The sequence below is a fragment of the Urocampus carinirostris genome, chromosome 1 (genome assembly GCF_059441175.1).
Source record: "Urocampus carinirostris isolate Australia breed hairy pipefish chromosome 1, RoL_Ucar_1.0, whole genome shotgun sequence".
In the NCBI taxonomy this organism is placed as follows: Eukaryota; Metazoa; Chordata; class Actinopteri; order Syngnathiformes; family Syngnathidae; genus Urocampus; species Urocampus carinirostris.
The window spans coordinates 63,959,160-63,976,853 of NC_142349.1; the positions used below are offsets into that span (position 1 = coordinate 63,959,160).

At 38.1% G+C, this 17,694-nt stretch overlaps 1 protein-coding gene across 1 annotated transcript in view; it reads right to left on the minus strand.

Annotated features, from left to right (window-relative positions):
- Positions 1-17,694, minus strand: part of npc1 (Niemann-Pick disease, type C1) — a 40,312-nt gene that overhangs the window by 14,525 nt on the left and 8,093 nt on the right. The window contains exons 2-15 of the mRNA XM_088348262.1: positions 15,222-15,356; positions 14,623-14,729; positions 12,058-12,203; positions 11,824-11,991; positions 9,067-9,316; positions 7,428-7,510; positions 6,981-7,351; positions 5,117-5,343; positions 4,928-5,028; positions 4,641-4,743; positions 3,118-3,307; positions 1,470-1,652; positions 1,275-1,389; positions 5-132 (exon numbers count right to left, since the gene is read on the minus strand). Coding sequence (XP_088204388.1) covers positions 5-132; positions 1,275-1,389; positions 1,470-1,652; positions 3,118-3,307; positions 4,641-4,743; positions 4,928-5,028; positions 5,117-5,343; positions 6,981-7,351; positions 7,428-7,510; positions 9,067-9,316; positions 11,824-11,991; positions 12,058-12,203; positions 14,623-14,729; positions 15,222-15,356 — 2,307 coding nt within the window. The remainder of the gene's footprint in view (positions 1-4; positions 133-1,274; positions 1,390-1,469; positions 1,653-3,117; positions 3,308-4,640; positions 4,744-4,927; positions 5,029-5,116; positions 5,344-6,980; positions 7,352-7,427; positions 7,511-9,066; positions 9,317-11,823; positions 11,992-12,057; positions 12,204-14,622; positions 14,730-15,221; positions 15,357-17,694) is intronic.

Below are 17,694 nucleotides of genomic sequence, written 5' to 3' on the forward strand. Positions count from 1 at the left end.
TCACCTCCTGCCTCTTTAGGTCCAGGCCAAAAAGGCTTACGAAGCAGCTGATCTGCAACAGGAAATCAATAAAAACAGCCAGGCCAGCAAAGAGGGAGAAAGTCCTGACAGCGGGCATGTTAGATAGTGCTCCTGCAAACAAAAACAAAAAAACGATCATCATAATCGTGATATCCACTGAGAATATTCATTCTTTATGCTGACACATCAGATTATATATGTATAAAGGACAGACCCTGACATATGTAGAAATACATTATACAGTAATCCTTGCTGCACTATGGTATACTTATCGCGGTTTTGCTACTAAGCAGATTTTTACTGGGCATTTGTTTTGCAGCAGACAACACACAGCAAATGCTATGTGTGTGTTTGTCTATGTTGCGTGGGCGTGACTTTGTGCACTACTGTGATAGGCTGGTGCATGCTGTCAGTCAAACCGCCGGGGTGGGTGGGCGCACAAGTCCTTGTTTCCACTCACCCAAAACAAACTGCAAATCACAGCTACAGCTAGTAGTGTAATGGCTCGTTACATTTAAAAGAAATTCATTCATTAAATCGGACTCTGTGAAAAGTCAAACGAGCACAAATATATGCTGTGTGGCTTGTTCAGGTTCGGGAAGAGATTAAGACGCCGTCAGGAGAGAAAGTAATAGCGGTGCTGCAGATCTGCCCTGCGACGGCTAGGCTACATAACAACTCTAAAAAGCCACCCCTGCTGAGCCTGTATCTCACCAACGCCAGATCCATTTCCCTTCAAACGGATGATCTGGAGCCACAACTCATGGGAAAAAGCTACATTTGTGACTCTTGTATTTTAATCATAACAGAGACCTGGCTCAACCCAAAGATCCGCGATTCCAGCGTGGACTCTACTTTCTTACACTGAAAGGAAAAGCCCCTGAATTATTTTTACTTTTGCATAATGACAATAGAGAGAATTCATTCATTCTGTGTTTTTATTCATAAATCTAAGTTTTTATTTTGTTACAGTCATGTATACATGTTCCTGATATCTAATAGATAAATAAATTATTCTATTTCGCGGGTTTTGACGATTGCGGGACTTTTTTGGAACACAACCCCCGCAAAAAACAAGGGACATAGTATTGCTATGAAAAAGAATGCGTCATAATAGTGCAATCAAAAGTATAGCAATTATATCATATTCATATATTACGTGCTTTTTTTATATGGCACATATTTGTTTATACATGTATTTCTACATATAGTAGGATTGTTCTATATAAATATGATGTGTAATATTTGCATACCTAGAAAGAAGGCCACAGTCTCTGAAAAGGAGGACAGGAAGATGCTCGGTGCAACATCACCAAGGATGCGACCTATCTGTTGGTGAAGTTCCTCCTGGGGAAACCTCTCATCCCGCTGAAACGAAAACATAAAAAGGGGGTCAACAAAGGCTCACTAGAAAACAGTAAGTGATAGATAAATCTGTGACCATGTACCTGGTACGTTTGCACAATAATAAATATGTTATCCACGCCAACAGCCAGCACCAGGAAGGGGATGACCTCGATGACGATGAGGGTGAGGGGGATTCCGAAATAGCTGAAGATCCCCAACGAGGAGGACACTGAGCTCAGGACAATCAGGATGCCCGCTATGGCCAGAGAAATCTTGGAGTCCACCTGTGCGAATTAAAAAAAAAAACACATTACTGTGATCCCTGAACTGGGGCAGTCGAACGGATCACACAGCTCACAACACAAGATGATTGAAGTGACACATGCATCTGAAGGCATCATTTTTTAGGAGCACACACTGAATTTGCTCACATATACAAGGCAATTGGTCACAGTGACCTGTTAATGTATTTAGAAGTTAGACAAATAAAAGGCTTGGTACTAGTAGGATTTATAATGAACCTTTATAATGAATTGTATATTTCGAGTACTGTAATTTTGGTTGCATTTAGTATGTGAGAAAATGAGTCTCAGTGTGAAGCCAACATTTTCTTTCTGCATTTTTAGGCGTTGTCAAAGAAAAAATGTTAAAAAACTTTGACATCATCAATATTGAGTATTTACACCACCAATATCCTTGAAACAGTATGTTGGAAATGGATGGAAATTGATTTTTTGTGTATTATCTGTTGATAACCTTGCAAAATCCATTGGAGCCCGATCATCCTGGAAGGGGATTACCTCATGCGTGGCCCCTTCTCAAGGTTTCTTTATTATCCTCATGCTGAGGTTTTGAGTTTTTTCTTTGCTCTAATGTAGGTTTTCAGATCGGATGGTGTAGCTGTAGTCTGCTCAGCCCTTAGGGGCTTTTTGCGATTGGCAGTAGTAGCTCAGGAGGTAGAACAACTTGACTATTCTTCTAATTGAAAAATGTAGTCTCATGTACTAATCTTTCAGTGTCACCAAGAAGACTAAGAGCTGATTCAATAGTTTGTGAAAGGTAATAAATAGTCGTTTTCTAGTCTTCTAATGACATATTTCAAATAAAACAAATTTTGCTGCATTTGCCACAAAATTGCTCACAATGTCAAGCCCAGTTATTCATATTTATTTCGCATCAGGTTTTCCCTGGAAGAAAAAACTTTTAAACCAAGTGTTGATACCACTAGGACCTCTGATGTGTCATCCCTTAAGAAGACAGTGTGTAATATTTAGTGTCTCCTAGTGGGACAAAAAACTTTAATTCAGTAAATATATATGTATTACACACTGGGCATTTGAATTAAATCAATAGCAATTTTCGTTTCTTCTCATTTCAAGTTTATAGTTAGTGATCCTTAAATTTTGGTGAAACCATCATTAAGGCATGACTACCCTTGAAAAAACAAGTTTAACATTTTGATTCTTGTTTTATTACCCCAATTCAACTCATCAAAAATTTAAATTGATCAAAAGACGTAATTCTAATGTTATAACTATTTGGATCAGTTAGGTTAAGCAGTTAAGACTTTTTAGCAAAATGCTTCACAAGCGAGAAAAGTTGGAACTTGCCATCCAAATAAAACGCTAGGGACCTTTGTCCCATCACTTTTGTGGGACAGTAAGTCACGAGGCAGCAGGTTGAGCAGGTTTTATTGAGTCAGCGCCGTGAGCCGTGATGTCATGTGAACTTTTGTTAGGGGCTACTAACCAGCAATCTCCGGCAGCTCTGGACGTGCCCAAGCGCCAGCGAGATGTAGACAAACATGATTGCGTAGCTAAGAACCACCGTGCTGATGTCACTGTTGCTCTCTCGGTTGATTTCGTCCTCGACGCTCCTCTCGGAACTGAATGCGATGGTCAGGTTGGGGTTGCTTACCTCCTTCATGAAGCGGATGAATCTGGAGTGCACATACACTTCATTGGAAGAGCTCAATTGAAAGAAAACTTGGAACATAGCATTAACAAAAGAGTATGAATTTTAGATAATTATTTATTTTTGTCTTTCATATACATTAGAGCCCCATTATACAACCATAATCCATTCAGAGACGGGTATCTTGAGGTAATATTGTCGTATAGCAGGGGATAGAAAACTATGGTAATACACGCTACTGCGTTCAAAACCCCCACATTCAAATAACAAAATAGTATATAGTAAGTACTACCATTTTTTATATCACATTGTACAATACAAATTGCACACTTTTTGTTACTTTTGTGACATAATAGTCTTGCCCCAGTGATTTAAGAATCCATGGTGGCATTGTGCGCTGCAACATTGCAAGGGGATGTTGCACGTTAATGCTAGATGACGCTTTACACCAAAAATGACCAGATGATGATGATGTTGAATCGGAGTCAGATCAGGAGTCTTCTCCTGCTACTGGTAACGATGGAAACAAGAACTAGCTTTCATGTGGGAGAGCAAACGTCCAGTAGATGTCTGGGAGCCACCAGGCTGTACTTGCCCAAGACACCACAGGAAGTGGTGCCCTGTTGACCCAGACGGTTAAGGGTTTCATGGCCTTAGAAGACGGTTGCTTTTATCGCCTCATTATTCTAAATTTTCCCGATCAATCATTAGTTATGATCATACACCATGCCAAGGGTAACGATTTGTGTGCCTTCTTTGCATTTCTAGACAACTACAAGCTTTATTTCCATAGTTGCTTCTCCTTTTAGCATTGCTGCAAGTCTTGGAACCCAGTTAATAACGACAGTACCGAGAATACAGTATTGCATCACACCAACCAAGTCTTTTTGAAACACACTGTGTGAACGGAAAAAAGCGAAAGAAAGGCATTGCTAGAAGGACTACAGCCAATAGCATAACAGCATTTTAATGATGCCGTAATGCAATCCAATAGCAGAACAGCATCTTATACCAAGTCGAACAATAGCATATAGGCATATTCAATATGTATGAGATACGCAACACGCACAGTTCATGTGCACAAACACCGCAAAATTCAAATTTTGTACTTTCTGAGGCCTGCAAAAAAATGGTGGAGAACATGAGCTAAAGAGGGGTTGGAAAAAAACATCTTATTCCACATAGTAACATGAAAGCATTGTTATGTAGAAATGCTGTAACCAGGGGGTCGACTATTATGGTATAGTCAGGTGAAAGTAAAGGATCTTAAATTTATAATCTAAGGGATTTTGTCTATTTGCCTTATTGTAACATCACAGAATGACTTCCTCCTTTTTATGTGAAAAAGAATCCCTTACTCTTTTTCCCACGCAAGAGCTTTGCCAAGCCTGTCAGTGTCGTTGAGGTAGTTGTTGATCGGAAAGGTGATGACGAGAGCGCTCGCGTTGTTGTAGTTGGTGGCTGGGGACACAAACACAAGGAAAATAAAGAAAAGGATTATGCAAAAGAGACCTTTAGATTATTAATCATAAAAGTTGCACTTAAAACTCATAAGCAGGTAGGCAGAATTAGTATACATGTCATAACCTCCCTAATACAGGCCATCATTTTTTTTAATTTTACTTTATTGTGTGTTGTTGCTTACAATCATAACCCCCCAGGGCCAGCCAAGGGAAGATGGGACCTCCAAAAGTGCCAAGACAAGGATCATGGGTGAGAGTGGTGTCATTGAGTGATGCTGGAGCGCTGCAATAGAAAACAACTATTTTATTAAACACTAATTCACATACAGAAAAAATGCTCCGCAACCTTGAAAAATGAGAGGGAATTGAACCTGACGCAGTAGAGAAAGTGGCTGTGAAAGTCGGCATAGGTATAGAAATCGTCGCCTAGCCAATGATCGAGAACTTCGTGGCTATTCTGGAAGTAGTTTAGGACGCTTAGGATGGTGCAATTGTCATTGTAAGGAGCCAGAGGGGCCAGGCAGATGTCCTTTAGTGTGACGTTTTCCCCTTCATATTGGCCTACGAGCGCCTCGATGGAGAGCTGGAGGTCCAGCACCTGGTGGGAAATAAATAAATAAATAAATAAATAAAAACAGAGAAAAAAGTCATGGCTTTACATTGATATTTCCAGAATGGAGCACAGAAATTCATAAGAATTGAATGTAACTGGCCGCAGATATGCGAATGCATATTTTGTGGAAATTCTAAAACCTGATTTTTGATCAATGAAAAATATGATGTAACAATTGCGACACAAATCAATTATAATAGACAAAAAAGCTGATTGAGAGAAAAGCTGCCAAAAGAAAAGTTTCGTTTTTTGAACAATAATATTTACTTTATAGACAATGCCAAAAGACAACAACAAAAACAGAGAGCAATGTTAAAAAAAATACAATAACACAACATTTTTACAAAAACAATTAAATAAAAAAGTTAAATAAAAACAACACGAAACATAATGAAATATATAAAGCTTTAAAAAAAGTAGAGTTAAAAAAACAGATGATAGAGTTATAAATTCAAAATAACATTTAAACCATAAGAATTAACTGCAAAAAAAGGAATGAAATTAGCAAAATAAAACAAAGAGTACAAAATAAAAATAAGTAAAATTAGCAATTTTTTTTAATTTAAATCTATTATTCATGCAACCCTAGCTCTTACTGTAGTTTTAATTCCATGTGCCTTATCGTCTAATGAACCTTACATATGAATAATAATGTAATTACTGCACTACAAAGGGTAACCAGATTTTCAATCGCACCTCTCAAAATTGTCATATATTTTTCAAACATAGGGCGCATATGTTGCATGAGATTAAGTCTACAGTTAGAGCTACCGTTTTTATGTGGTGTTTAATACTGCAATGATTAATCAGTCGATAAGTACAGTATTGCTGATTAAAGTTGTCAAACATTGTTTGCAATGGGACTTGGACCCATATCGCGGTGGTAAGGACGCCGACACTTTAACATTAGACCACCAGTGGTACAGATGACACACGAAAAGGCGTTATAGCTTATTGCAGTATCAAACTATTTTTACTCGTGGTGCCGGAAACACTGATTTGCACAGTGCATTCTGATAGATTAAACAGCCTCGCCACTTCTTCACCTGTGCATCAATAACCTTTTGGTTTAATATGTCTATGGACGTAAAAGAGCTTGTATAGTATTTTGTTGAAAGATTTTCCATTTCTGTCGCAACGTTATAGAAGCAGAGCGGAAGAAAAGGAGAGAGAGAATGTTTAACCCATCAAAATGCACTGTGCAAATCTGTGTTTCTGGCACCTTAAGCAGCGTGATAATGAGATAAACTCTAATGCCTTTTCATATGTCATCTGCACCACTAGAGTGTAGGCACCCTCAATGCCACGATTCTGCTTCAAATCCCGTCGCATACAATGTATTGCTATTTGGGCCAGCGATGATTATCGGTTGATTTCAATTAATAAATCAATGCTTAAGGACGGACATGCAAACCTGTAAATACTGTATGCATTTCCAATCTTAACCACCGCCGTATATAATGCCCACCAGGTTATAAGGCGCACTTTCAATGTTTGGGTGTTTCAATATTCCATCAAGTCCAGAAAATACGGTGTGTGTGCGTGTATACATATACGAATAATGTTTATAAATGATTGCGGTCAAATGAAAAAAAAAACCACGGCAGCTCCGACTGTCTCACCTGATGGAGGATCCCCTTATCCAATATGGCTCCGAAGGGGACGGTGGAGCCTCCTAAGTAGGGATCATAGTCAAAGGTCTGGTTGAGAGGCGTGGTAATTATTAATTGAGCCGTCCTGTAGAACGGGCCAAAGTGAGCATCAAAGTAGTCCTTCTCCTGGCGGGCCTGGCTGCCAGGCGAGGACCACAACTCCACGGGGTCGGTGGTGATGCGCATGTACATCAGCCCGCCCGAGGCGGCCGTCACAAGAAGAACGCTGCATACGATGACCAGGCCCGGGTAGAGTACACAGAAAGAGCCCCACCAGGTGAAGGCCACCCGCAGCATGTTTTCAAAACGCTCCCCTAGCGTCTCGCAGCACGATGCGTTGGCTGCAGACACAGACTGGTTGTAACGCTACGACACTCAAAGCACATTTTAGAAAGCAACTGAGAGAAACCCAATTACCTGCTTCAGGGTTATCACTGTTGACAGACAACGGGTTATTACTATCCAATATGGGCCCGTACTCTGATAGGACCGTCCTTTTCCTAAACAAAATAAACTCATTAGGGTGCACTAGTTGGGTTCCGTTTGCGCTCTTGCTAAATTTTATGATTCCATTCCAAAATAAAGATTTTCAGTTATGAAATGCAATGAAATGATCTGCATTTAAATAGCGCTTTTCAAGTCAATGACTTCCCAAAGCGTTTTACAATGTGCTCCACATTTCCCAATAGCGGCCTTGCAGCCATGTAAGGCGCTAACCTGCTTATTGGGGGTATTAGGAGTTCAGTGTCTTACCCAAGGACACTTCGACATGTGACACGAACGAGCAGGGATTCGAACTGGGACCCCTTGATCCCAAGACGAGCGCTCTACCTCCTGAGCTACTGCCGCCCAGTTTAATGTAGTCTTAATGGTATTTAAAACCGAAGTTGAAGTATTTCTCTATTTAATGCATCTGAAAAAAAGCATATCCGTATCAAAAAATGTAGAATAGAATAGAATATACCTTTATCGTCATTGTTACAAAATGGGTTAACATATTGTGACAGTAGACTAAGTATAATAAATTGTTATGTTGATGGCAGCAGCAATTTGGATACTATGAAGAGTCATTTTTATTATTAAAGTGAAAAAGTGCCATTAAAATATTTTTTAAAAATATAAGGATACTAAATTGTTATGCTGATGGCAGCAGCAATTTGGATACTGTGAAGAGTCATTTTTATTATTATAGAGAAGAAATAACTTTAAAATAGTAAGATAAAAATTGTTTGTTTTCTCCTGTGTGTCATGTTTTATTACTTTAATAAACGTATAGTAAAGATAAATAGTATAACAATAAATATTTTTAAAATATAGCATTTGAAACAAAAACTTATGTCAGAAAAAGTCTTTAAAATAATCATTAACGTAATCACTATAATTATAGAAAAATTATCGTAGTTATTAAAAAGGATAAGAAAATAATGCAAGTGACCAACAAGGTATTATCGATCTTATTTGATGAGGAAAAAAATATTCAAAATACAGAAACATTCCCTCATTTTGATACTTATTTTCATTAAAAAGACAAAAAAACAATATGAAAACTATTAAATAGGTTGCAGTTTTTAGTTTCGTTATTTTGTATTTTACAAACACACTTTTATATATTGTGAAGTAAATAGTAACATAATAAAAATATTATAATTAATAAAGTTATTCCCATTTTACAAGACATTTTCAATACATGTTGCATTTTCCTAATCTACTAAAATAACAACCTAAATAAATAGCAAAATAAAACGAGATTTAAGTAAAATTGTTTGACTTATGGTATCATCTTGCTGTTTTCAAGAACAGTTTGTTATTTTAATAGAAAAATAACTTTTAAAATAAAATGGAAAAAACAATACTGAAAATATACAAATATGTTTTCCCAGTGGAATCATTATTTTTAAGTCATAGAATTTTGAAAACACTTAAAGAATCAAACAAAATAAAATATATCACAAAGAAGTAAACTTAAATCATACAAAACAGCTACAATTGTTAAACAAATACATACATAAATAAATAAAAATAACAACAGACATAAACTAGACCTAAATGCCATTACCTGTAACACCACGCCGCAATCACAGTGCCGAGAAACACGAAGAGGAAAGCGATGTAAGAGATCCACATGATGACGGTCATGGCGTCCATTCCGATGATGGTCCAAGGAGGCGGCGTAAGCGGAGGGACGGGTTTTGGCCCACATGCATCGCTGCAATCCTGGCAGGAACAAGGACCTGAACCATCCTCCAGGCCTTCAGTGCAACCGTAAGTCTGGTTGTTCATGGGGGTGAACCCAAACACCGGCACATCTAAAGTCAATTTTGAGCAATAGTTACCAACATAGTTATGGCTGACATATATATATAGATATGTATGTAACGGGTGTAATAATAACTTTTGTTTTATTGAAATTCCTGCTGAAACATGTATAGTTTTTGTGTAAATGTACTGCAATGATGAGTCGAACAGTGCCACCTGCTGGTATGGGGTAAGGTTTGGTTTTGGCTTTTGACTTGTGACCGGAAGGCGGGGTTTGTTGGCAGTCTAACAGCGTGCTGTCAACGGTAAGACACAATCTTTTGGTGCTCCGCAAAAAGTTAACTTTAAACATTAAAACCACAGCTGACAAATCTCTCAACGTGCACAGTAATGTGATTGATGTTGTCAAGCTGTTTGGATTTATTTTCGTTTTGTTTCTGTCGCCTTTTATGTTAGTTTTGCCGGACGTTGCATGTTGTGCTAAAATGCTAATTCCCCTTATAGAGATCAAAGCCAGCAGAGAAGCTAACCACGTGTTATGACTCATTCATTTGCAGGTAAATTGTACCCGTTTTTATACTCATTATTGTTATTATTTCTATTTTCTCATACATATATATATATATATATATATATATATATATATATAAAAACGACGAATTCAGTTTAAAAAAAAAAATATTGAATTCATCGTAAACGTTAAAAATCCACTATACGCTCTCTTGTGAAAAGTATCTTGTTAAAATGGATGAAAAAATAATTGTCATGATTGATTTTCTGAACTTGTATTGTATCTCAACTGTAAAGAAAATGTTTTGGGCAGTCTAACAGCGCGCTGCCAACAAGATCAAAGCCAGCAGAGAAGCTAACCACGTGTTGTGACTCATTCATTTGCAGGAACTATAATAAAAACCTCATCATCCAGTCCAGCGTGAATGTGGATCTTTGGTGGGACAGATACACGGTACACCGCGGTTACATATTATATACGATATTTTCCAGACAATAAATTGCTCTGGAGTATAAGTCGCACAAACACCAAAAACAAACATGCCATTTTGAAAGGCATTTAACAATAAAAATAAAATGGAGAACAGGCTGAATAAGTGTACGGTAAAACTAACCTTACACGCACGTCCACATCTTATACACGCTCGAATACGAGTTATTAAAAAAACTAGCAAAAAGAACATGCTTACCAAACTATCAGTTTCACTCCAAATCACAAAATCTAATGAAATATTCATCCTCTGTGTCACTTTTCCAGATAAACTACTCCTCCAACTAGGAAGGGTAGTTGATAAGCCGCTTCCTCCTTGCGCTTCGAAAAACGGCCGGCACCAGAAACCCGCCGCCCCTCCCAAACAAGACAAGGTTGAAATTAGCAACACAGGCCGAGAGCACCCTCTTGCGGTTTAATCTGAAAACAACATGTGAAGTGATATACAGTACGGGTAATACAAATCTAAAACTCAATGATATAATAATGCGTTAATAATTTCACAAATAAGTCTTACCGGAGTCGCACCCCCGGCCAAACTTTGAGTCTGTAAATACAGCAAATATATACTGTATACCATAAAATCCGGACTATAGAGCGCACCTGATTATAAGCCGCACAAACTACATTTTGCGGGCATTACACAAGCCGCACCTGCATATAAGCCGCATGCGCCCACATTAAAACATGTAGCAAAGTTAAAAGCTTATCCCAAATTTGACTGGGTGCCGCAATTGTAACTATAAATATAGTATACAATCTAAACAACACAATCGGCAACATGAACGGAAAATGATACCTGTAATTAGAATTGAATGCAGACCTTTAAAGTCCGGGTCCCGTTGAAAGTAATCCAATGAAAAAAATGTATATTTCCAAAGTTAAGGGTGGGAAAAATATATACCGGTATCCACTATTGTCCGCTGCAACAACAAACAGATTTAACTCAGCTTCACCCCACTTCCCGTCAGCCCGCGTTTGCTCCACCCCTTCTTTTTGATTCGCTTGTAGAAAACGTATCACAATAAGTCTCTAAAATAAATACATCACAAAAATATACCGTTGCAAATACATATTATACATGGTTACACATATTTACAAAGAAAGACGGTACACCGAGAGTTTTCAAAGCTTTAATAATAATATAATTTTCATCCCAAACCGTGCCTGTGAAAGGTACCAAAGCGCTACTAATAACATGCTCGCAACGCATCATGCATATCTGGTAAAAAAACCGTATCGCAATTGCGAAATTCACGGTTAACCGTCTTCATCTTGCTCCTTATAACTGCCGCCATCAAGGGCGACTTCCTCATTATCGGAAATAACCTTTGTCAGACTGACAATTCGTACTCAAACTAAGAGGATGCCGTCTACCTCGGCGCACTTATTCCACCGGTCTAAATCTTACCTTTTGTACTCGAGCGCCGCTGGTGGCAGTTAGAAAAATTACATAAATTGGCCGCTTCACCGAATAAGCCGCTGGGCTTAACATTTGGGAAAAAAGTAGCGGCTTATAGTCCGGAATTTACGGTATATAGTCAATGTAACATTTACCTGAGAAAATCGGAATAATAGGAAAGGGGGCTTGTTCATTGCTGGTGTCGAACATGTATTGGATCCAGTTGGTGGCGTTACAGTCCTTGGCGTCCCTGCCGCACAGCAGCGTCAAGGCCTTCAAGTTACTGGATGGCGCTTGGACGTCACGGCAGGCATTGTACATGGCTGCAGAAATACGCAAGATCCATCAAAACAGACATTACACCTGCAAAAACTACGAGGCCAGCTCACCGTTGGCAAACGTTTGTCCGATGTAATACTGGACCTCCACCAAGCTGGAGCCGTTGACCTTGGTGCCGTTCATGAACAGACTCTGGTTCGGGCTGCACGTCAGCTCGCAGAAAAGGTTCATCAGATTGGAGAAACATGAAGGACACCTGTAAATTCCCACAGGGGATGTTAGTCAGTATAAATATACAGTAGACCCCCGGAATAAGGGGTCACTTTACGGGTTTCTGCTTCCGGCATTTTCTCCAATACAGTGGAACCTCGGTTTTCGAACGCCTCTCAGTTCGTACAAATCGGAGTTCGACCGAAAATTTCGACAAATTCTTGCTTCGCTGTTCGGTCAAAAATTCGGAATTCGAAGGCCGGTAATGCGTGAGTGCGTACGCTAGTGTGCGATGCTGAGCGGCGTACGGGTGTAGATTGCCCTCGCCCCTCGTGACCAACTGTTATCACGTGCGCACTTGCCTCTTTTTGCTTTCGCTTTTAATATCGGTGAACGGAGTGTTTTAGCCCCTAACTATGCCTCCGAAGAAGGTCGGTGCAAGCAGGACAGGTGAAAAAAGAAAAGTTGTTCGTACAACTATTGCCTTTAAGAAAGACATAATAGCAAAATATGAAAGAGGTGTGCGAGTTTCCGATCTTGCCTGCGCCTTCTGCTGATCACCACAAAGGTAAGAAATCCTATTCATAATTATATTCTTTTTTTTTTTTTTTACACTTTCGTGTTAGCGTAATCTTTAGTACGGAAGATTACGATAACGCGAACGTACGATTAGCCTGGGTTGGCTCTATGATTACATTGAACATTCAGGTAAACATTCAGGGTGTTGGAACCGAGCCCAAAATTCAGGGCGTTGGAACAGAGCCCCCTTTCCAATGAAGCGCTAGCCACTTGTGGTGCTAAATACTTGTAAACGACCTTAATTTTTTATTTTTACACGTTCATGTTAGCGTAATCTTTCGTACGGAAGATTACAATAAAGCGAATGTACGATTAGCCTGGGTTAGCTTCATGTTTACGTTAAACATTCATGGTAAACATTCAGGGTGTTGGAACGGATTAAAATGATTTACATTATTTTTAATGGGAGAAATGATTTCGGTGATTAAACAAATCGGTTCTCGAACAGGGTTCTGGAACGGATTATGGTCGAGAACCGAGGTTCCACTGTATATGACATTTTATTATTTTGTTCAAACCTTGCGGTGTTTGTGCTTATTAATGTCAAACCCCTCTAAGAGGCCTGTGTTATTGGTCGAGTTCATATAAGACTCTAGTCTGTTATTGGTTCTCGAGACAATTATAAAATGCTGATATGCTAATGGGTGAACTCTGTCCCACAATGCTTTTCTCTCGCTTTGTTCAGTTCAAAATCTCGTGTGGTTCGTAAAGACTTTGTAAGTAGCACAATTGAATGGTGTATTTTTTTTGTACTGTACTGTATTTATTTGCTATAGGTCCAAAGACTTGCAATGATCCTAAAGGGACTTAGATTTACTAATAAATACAAAAAGCACACGCACATAACCATCGCTGATGGAAATGGCCGTAATCGATGATCTCAGGACAGATTTTAAAGGGACGGTATGATGAATTGACCACTAGAAGTTGCTTTATTGCGTAGTGCATCCAAAAAATGAGTACTAGAAAGCATAAGTAGCCTAGATGGTAAGGCGCCCGCTTTGAGACTGGGAGGTCGGTGGTTCGCGCCCCGGCCGAGTCATTCCTAAGACTTAAAAAGTGGTCGGCGGCGCCCTCTGTTGGCTGCGGCTGCATCGGCTCGCTACAACGGGTCAGGTGCAATCGACATTTCGTTCTGTGTACATTGTTACACAGAATGACAATACAAGGAAATTATTATTATTGTTATTATTATTATAAGGAAGAATCCAAAATACGAAGACTTTAAGTGACCGAACTGCACCATTTTTCTTCTCATTTTTAGCAAGCATTTCGCAAGTTTTTTTGGATATCCGTAGCAGCAAGATGGCGGACAATGACGTCAGCGTCCTACAGGTGAGGCTCATGTTGTGCAAAATAAATGCAAATGTCTTGACCTGCACGTTCATATGATCGGTCATTTAGTTTTGCTTATCATGTAAATCAATAGTTTTTTTTAATGAATTCAGTTCTTACTATCACAAGGAGGCATTAGTTAATACACAATGTCACTTCAAGAATAAGGAGAATATTAAGGTTTCCTAAGGGCACGACAATCATCACAAGCGGAAGTTTTAAAATCAGTTTTAATTTGAATCATTCTTCTCTTACCCCCTGCATCCATCCAATAACACCACTGTACCAGGTCATGTCACATAACATCAAAGGTAAATGAAATGTCGTTTTTCCTTTACATGTACATTTATTGATGATGTTATTCAGTTATATGAATGTCTATTACATATATGTCGTTTTTACTATAGACTTCTTGTTATTTAAATGTTTTTATCTGGGGGACCAGGGGTTCGAAACTTCGAAAAACTTAATTAACCAATTAAGATAGGTATCAATTAACATTGGTATCCTCGGAATCTACTGTATTGCGTGATAAAAGCTCAAGTTCATACCGAGAAAGGAACTGCTGCGGAAGTTGAAGACTCGCGTCAAGAGTCCGCAACTGGTCCACATCGCAGCAGAGTTCCCGGTTTCCATAGTCATAACCGGGACACAGTTCCTGCATTACACGAGAGTAATGATTACATAGAATATTTTCAATCCATTTATCAGTTAGAAACTGAAAAAAAAAAAAAACAACAGCTAAACTAATGCACAAAAAAGTCATGAAAATTACATTTGAAAATAATTTGACGGTAATAAAGTACATATAAAATTAAATTAGATCAAACTAATTGGTAACAAAAAATGTCAGATGAAACAGTAAACGAAACATCATAAAATACTAAATAACAAGTAGAGTCCAAATTCCAACAAATAACAAATAAGAACAATGGTATCATGATAAAACAATTAAAGAAAATAAAAATAAAAATAAAAGGAAATACAAAGAAGATTTTTTTTTAAAACATAAAAAAAAAAAAAATCAAAACAAAACCTACTCGATTTATGCAATTTTTATGATAAAACAGACCAATACAAAATATATATGGAGGATTTCATGTTATCCTGTGTCAACATAGTATAGTAATCATATGGTAAGACCGCGTACCGTGAGGAGTTTAGAGCCTTCAGGGTCCAAAGCTTTGGGGGGCCCAGTGTAGTTACAGTTGTATTTCTTTCCAGGGACATATGTTGAATTGCCACATTCTCCATACCAAACGCAGTGTTGGGCTGCTGCCGCATTCTGTGGGATGCAACACAACAACATGGGGTTATTGCATGAAACCAAGACAAGGGATTAAGCCAAGATTATTTTGGCTAATTGAAGCCTCAAGTCGGTTGCATGAAAAGAGGTTAAATTTAGCTCTCTTAAGCTACCATGGTGATTTATTCTTTTCAGCCAGCCAGACCAGGCTAGCAACCAAGCTAAAATTCCCACAAATACATCTGGCACTACTAATGTCATTCATGTGAATATATTATGGGTTTTATGGCATTTACATGGTCTTCCTTGATTTGTTGCTTTATTTTAATCATTCTGCAGGCTTTTCCCTCTGGCTCAACAAAGGAAAACGTTATGAATATAGGGATAATGTGAATAAAATGGTAAGAAAATATACTACCAATAGAAAACCTGTTGATTTGGAGGCACTATTGTTTGTTCCCACTGTCCCTAACATTCATTTAACGGGCTACATTTTTCTGTACTTTGCTAATTTATTGCTTTTAACATATCTCACAAATTTAAAAAAAGGAATGTATAAGAGAGCCCTATTGCATTGTGAGTTTTTTTTTAAAAAGGGACATAATTTATTACCAATTTTATTATACAGTTTATTTACAGATAAATTAAAAAGTAAGATGACAGGTACTTCTAAATGTCTGCATGATTGTTCATAAATGCATATAGCTGCTGCTATTCTAAAAAGACTTATTTCCATTTGTTTGTCATTTTTTTCTCTTGCCTGGATGGAATGTGCAGAAAAATGCAAATCATATTTCAAAAAATGCCAAAAATGGAGATAGGACTACATTATCTTTTTTCCCTCATGTATTGTCGAGAAATCAGATTCGAGAATGTTTTGGTGGAAGCAAATAAAGGATTTTTTTTCCATGGCCCTATAGCAAAATAATTTAACCCAGTTACGGCCCACGAATCAAAAGATTTGCCCAGGTCTGATCTATATATTTATTTTAACTGAACTTGCCTATCGGAACAACCAATGATTTATGAAGGAGGATCTTGAGAACGATCGGGGGTTCCCAAACTTTTTGCATACAACTGTATGTGTTAGCAATGCCCAATTGGGTTCAAGGACTCATATATATAAATTAGTTTATTATTTGTTATCTCAACATCCATTGCAGCCTGGTCATCCTGGAAGGGGGATTACCTCATGTGCAGTCCCTTCTCAGGGTTTCTTCATTTTCCTCATGTTGAGGTTTTTGAGTTTTTCCTTGCCCTCATGTAGGTTTTAGATCAGAAGATGGTGTAATGATAGTCTGTGGCTTGCAATAATCTGTAGTCTGTGCAGCCCTTTGAGACTCTGTGATTAAGGGCTATACAAATAAACATAACTTGACTTTATTAAATTATGTTGACTGTATAAGTGCTACAGTCGCTTTGAAGTAATGTGGTCTAGCTGTCAGGCGATATGTTTTCTATGCCAATTTAAAATGCTCGTCAAAGTGCCGTCAGAGCTTTAAAGAGTATATATATTATGGCTGTTTTTTTAGATCGTAAAGTGCCACAAAAAATGCAAAGATGGTTTCAATGAAATTTTCGACAAGGGTAATTACAGTACGAGATCAAACTCCTATTCATCAGTTCCTATTTTTTTTTTATAAAAGAACAATAAAATAGAACAAAACAAAATCAATAAATGGATTAGTCTTTATTGTCATTGATAACAATGTGGTGAACATTGTTTGCAGAAAGAATAGATATGAAGCTCCAGGGTAAACATGTGATAAACAACTTCAAAGAGAAGAAAAATGGAGAAAAAAATAATCTTAAAATAAATGGAACATTTGTCTTTGTTGCGTTTGCCGGGACTCAAACCTGTGCCTCCCACGTAAGCAGCCAAAAATAATGCCTCTGACTCGCTTCATATTTTACACAATACTTTGTATACATCATGCACTTTCATGGTGTGGAAGGCAGCTTTCCCTTTCCTAAAAGTGCTTGCGTAACTTTTTTTTCTTATAAATCAACACAAATGCGCCGGCCAGCCCAGATCTAGCTGAGTTTAATAGGTGAGCCTAGATTTTTTTTCCACTTTCGTGCAAATTACCAGTGGGCACCTCCAAAAAATCTGAATGCAAAGTATGATAACATTTGTTCTACTATTTCTTGACTACTTCTACTACTTTTGAAGACGACTTAAAAGACTCCCACAGAACATTGACCGGATAGATGTTGAAAGTTCAGCTGACTTCGTCTGTGCCTTAACTTTTTAGAAGGGTCTGAATATACACTATTTCACTTCTGCAATGGCATTTCCTTTTACGGGTCATGCGTACGTTTTGAATTAAATTCACGACACTAGTTTAGTCACAGCAATTCTTCTAACTCAACAGCT